Source organism: Cajanus cajan, chromosome 9 (assembly GCF_000230855.2).
Source record: "Cajanus cajan strain Asha chromosome 9, NIPB_CcT2T_4, whole genome shotgun sequence".
Lineage (NCBI taxonomy): Eukaryota > Viridiplantae > Streptophyta > Magnoliopsida > Fabales > Fabaceae > Cajanus > Cajanus cajan.
Genome location: NC_138525.1, coordinates 22,862,936 through 22,867,527, shown reverse-complemented (window position 1 = coordinate 22,867,527; position 4,592 = coordinate 22,862,936). Strand labels below are relative to the sequence as shown.

The window sequence follows — 4,592 nt, the reverse complement described above, 5'->3', positions numbered from 1 at the left end:
TTTTTTTTGTTTGTGAAAAAGGATATTCTCAAAGTTTAAAAAATTATCAGAAATTAATGCAAAAGACAAAATCAACAGAAAATAAAGAAAGACTTTCCTTAAGAATAATTGTTTTTCCAATTTTGGATTTGTTCCCTGTATTAATCTTTGTATACAAAGAGAGAGATTTTGTTTAATATGCAGCCTGTATACATCACTTACTACTAAGCTTTTAATGATTATAATTAATTAAACAAAACTTTTGATTAAAAATTAACAGAAACTTATTTGTTTATTTATTTTTACATAAACGCTGACTTAAATACTAAATGCTTTTCTGATTTTAAAATATTAACTATACGATAATTACTCTCTCTTTTTTTCATTGAAACTAGTAGTAATTATACTTAGAAAGTTAGACCCTACTTGTTTCAGAAATTTTAATTAATTACCCTTACTTTGCTTTTTTTTTTTTTAAAAAAAATGTTAAATTGATGATTAAGTTAATATATATTTAACGTTAGATAAATTTAAGGTAAAATTATAAAATTTGCCATCTAAATGTAATTTAATGTAAAATCTTTTATTTTTTGTATTCAAATTAGTTTATTAAATTATTTTTGTGTAGATACATTTTAACGTTTTTATTCAACTTAGTTCTTTTTATGTCAATGTTTTCTTTCCTATATTTTTGTTTGTTTTCTTCACTTTACAAAAAAAATGTCATAAATAAGATTTTGGGGCACGGGAGATTTTCAAATTAATGAAAAGTTATATTATTTTATAAAAGTGTGTAATTTTATGAAAGTATCTATTCATGATAATACGTAAATATAAAATATTCTGTTATTATTTCATAAAAAGTAGTATTTTTTTCAAAAAAAAAAAAAAAAAGAAGATGTACAATAATCGTAAATAATTATTTAAGCAGTAAATGGTTGAGAATTAAAGTAATATGTATAAAGTTAAAATATTGAAATATAAATTAACGTAATTTTGGTGTGCGTGAGAAGCATGCTCACTCACATACAGACACAGTCACACAGTACACACTCTCACACAAGCTCGGTCTCAACTATATAAATGCCGAAAACAAACCAAAATCCTGGACTCAACGGTTCCTTCTCTCTCTCTTTCTCTCTCTTACGAGTTTTCTCTCACTCTCAAACAAAAAAAATAAAAAAGAAAAAAAAAACACTCTCTTCTCTCTCTAGTTTTTTTTTTTTTTTCTTCTCTGCAATGTAGGTCGCGGAAGATGGCAAACTACCACCGCAACAACGTGGAAAGCCTTGTTCTGGGGCACCGTCCGAAGTCCGGCGGCGACGGCGGGCACTTCCGGCTATGGAACTCCCTCTCGGCGGCCTCATTCCGGCGGCTCATCTTCGACGCCGTGAGCTGCGGCGCCAGCTCGCGCTACGCGGAGAGATCGACCGTGGACGAGGAGGAGCAGCAGCGTAAGACGAAGGCGAGTGTGCGGTCGGAGAAGCTCTCCGATCTGCTGAACATTGCGGAGGTGGAGGCGGACGCGGAGACGAAGAAGAAGGAGGAGAGGCTGGAGGAGCTGAAGCAGCTCGTGAAGGAGCTTCAACGCGAAGGAGAAGAAGAAGAAGAAGAAGAAGAAGAAGAAGAAGAAAGAGAGGGTTTGGTGAAAGTGAAACGAAGAGAAGGTGCTGCGGCGAGAGTGAGGCTTCTGGCGAAGGAGGATTTGGAAGTGAGGGGAACGCTCGCCATGCTCGGTGCTATTCCTCCGCTTGTGGCAATGCTTGATTCTCGACACGACGTTGCTGCGCTCGTCGCTTCGCTCTACGCGCTGCTCAACCTCGGAATCGGAAACGACGCGTCGGTTTCTCTCTGTCTCTTTTTTTTTTTTTTTTTTATATTTAATTTTGGTTTTGCTTCTCTCTGTGTGTGTGGTGTCGTTTTCAATTTACATTCTCCTTTGATCGACTCTTTTTTTTCTTTCTTTTTTTCTTTTTTTCTAAATGTCGTTTTCGCTTAAATGCTTTGCTTGTTCTCCGTCATTTAATTGTTAAAACGACAGGTTAGTTTTTTTGAGTTTTGTTTTACAATTCCATTTTGCATGTATCAAGCATTTTTATAACTCTGATTAACTATAAAAAAAATGATTCTTTTTTTAATTTTTGGGTGTATAATATAAGCATTTTTTTGCTGGTTAATTTTGAGTGCTACGCGTGATTTTGCCTTTCTCCCTGTGATTAACAATATTTGATTTATTTTTAATGTTTTGGGGTTTTTTTTTTCCAGGAATAAAGCAGCTATTGTTAAAGTTGGGTCTGTTGAGAAGATGCTGAAGTTGATTGAATCTCCGGATGGTCTAGATTCTTCGGTTTCTGAAGCAATTGTTGCGAATTTCCTTGGATTGAGTGCTTTGGATGCGAATAAGCCCATAATTGGGTCTTCGGTTGCAATTTCTTTCTTAGTTAGAACCCTTAAGGATTTAGATAACAACACTAGTCCCCAAGCCAAGCAAGATGCTATGCGAGCACTGTACAATCTTTCAATCTTCCCAGCCAATGTTGCGTTCATTTTGGAAACCGATTTGGTTGTGTTTCTGGTGAACTCAATAGGGGACATGGAGGTAACGGAAAGAACCCTTGCAATCCTCAGCAATGTGGTGTCAACCCGAGAGGGCAGAAAGGCAATCAGTGCAGTGCCGGATTCGATCCCAATTCTAGTGGATGTGTTGAATTGGACTGATTCACCAGAGTGCCAGGAGAAGGCATCGTACATTTTGATGGTTATGGCACACAAGTCATATGGGGACAAGCAGGCCATGGTTGAGGCAGGGATTGGGTCATCACTGCTTGAGTTGTCCCTTTTGGGTACCACATTGGCTCAGAAAAGGGCATCAAGGATATTGGAAATTTTGAGGGTGGACAAGGGAAAGCAGGTTTCTGGGAACTATGGCTTGGGTGCAGCTGTCTCTGCCCCTATTTGTGGCTCTTCTTCGGCGTGTCAGAAGCCGGATGGAGGAGGAAAAGAATGTTACGAGGAAGAGGAAGATATGATGAGTGAGGAGAAGAAAGCAGTGAAGCAATTAGTCCAGCAGAGTTTGCAAAACAACATGAGAAAAATTGTAAAGAGAGCCAACTTGCCTCAAGACATTGTGCCATCAGATCATTTTAAGACGCTCACTTCAAGTTCGACTTCGAAGAGCCTGCCATTTTGAAGAGTTGCAGCTGGGGAGAGAGTCAAGATTGAAGAGAATTAACCATGAAGTTAGTGTTCACATTATAGTTTTGTTGATTATGGAACTTTTAGGAATGTAGTCATTTGCTAGATCTGTCGAAGTAGTCATTGCTTCTCAAAATCTGGATAGATAATTATAAAATTATTTATAGTTTAAGTTTCTTTTAAGATTTCATACTTTTTGGTTTGTTTATGTTCTTTTGCTTCTTTGCCATGAGTAAGCCCGTTGTTTTTAAACTGAAAATGAGACCTTCTAAACTATTGAAATGGACAATTGTAACGGTGCTGTATGAGTTGTATGATCATTGTGTTGGGATGCCTCCCATTGAGGGGTATGACCTGCAAAATTGGCTAATCTTAGGGTTGCTTAAGTCATCCCATCGTTACCAGCGTCCCTACCTTCAAGGAGTCATTTTCAAACTATAGTACACTTTTGTCTTCCTATTGGCCCTACTACATGCTTTCTATAAATTAATCTTAATTGGATAAGTGGGAAAGAGTGTCCATCATTTTCATATTTTATATAAACAACGGGGACTATTCACTGCAGTTCTCTATTTGAGAATCTTTTTCCTGTTGCTTGGTCAATTCCATGTGTTGGGATATTTCAGGAATCTTTGATTATGAGTAGAGTATTGTTTGTTATGCATTTGCAGTGATATTCTTAGCTGTTAACCTCTTCATTTTTTATAAAGAATTCATTATTTACCTCTTATGTTTGTTTAATGCCACATGAACTAATTTAATGATTTGTTTCTCTTTCAATCAGTCGCAGATCCAAATGGCATGGAAGGATTACTAGTTAGATCTGGTTGGGATGGAGAGCTGAGCTGTTCGTTGCAAATAAGTATCAAGGGCCATTTTGTTCCCATTATGTAAATTTTATACATGATGTCCCTTGTGGGGTACAGTTATTTGTAATGTTATCTTCTCCTGGTGGCTTTAATTTTGTTGACTTTTAGTGTAAATATTTTAATGTCAGTGTAGTTTTGGTTTTAAATATTAATTGGGTCGTGCTTCTATCATGTGCCAAGGGTTGATTTTTCATTCATTTTCTTCATTTTGCCTGGGACCGAGGTTGTGGAGGACACGGTCCAAAAAACAGGATCAGTAATTGGTTTGAACCACACTATTTTTCCTGTTTGGACGGCAAGGGAATTGAGAATTTGGAGCACAGACAATGATGTGTCGACTAATTCAACACTTAATGATGGTACAGGTTTAGATAAATTAATTGCACTTTCTATTTTGAACTTAGTTTTCATTTCAATAGCTCATGAGTACTATCTCCCACTTAAGTTTTCAACCCAAATCATAACTAAATTAGAGGTCAAGTTTCGAGAAGCTCCATGCATTTGCTTGTGACAATGATGACACTTGCTCTAGCTTCACTCAAAAGTCCA

The 4,592-nt window shown here is 36.6% G+C and overlaps 1 protein-coding gene across 1 annotated transcript; it reads left to right on the top strand.

The window, feature by feature from the left end:
* Positions 1–1,077: 1,077 nt before the first annotated feature.
* LOC109816002 (U-box domain-containing protein 45) lies at positions 1,078–4,214 on the top strand. The gene is made up of 3 exons (XM_020380847.3): positions 1,078–1,818; positions 2,245–3,218; positions 3,959–4,214. Exons 1-2 carry the CDS (start codon positions 1,235–1,237, stop codon positions 3,167–3,169), a joined length of 1,509 nt encoding a protein of 502 aa, XP_020236436.1. The 5' UTR covers positions 1,078–1,234; the 3' UTR covers positions 3,170–3,218; positions 3,959–4,214.
* Positions 4,215–4,592: the final 378 nt, after the last annotated feature.

What these genes read in the sequence shown, in the direction of transcription:
- LOC109816002 (XM_020380847.3), top strand. Translation starts at nt 1,235, where the DNA reads ATGGCAAACTACCACCGCAACAACGTGGAAAGCCTTGTTCTGGGGCAC. An exon ending in CTCGGAATCGGAAACGACGC is followed by an intron (nt 1,819 to 2,244) that starts GTCGGTTTCTCT and finishes TTTTTTTTCCAG; the next exon opens with GAATAAAGCAGCTATTGTTA.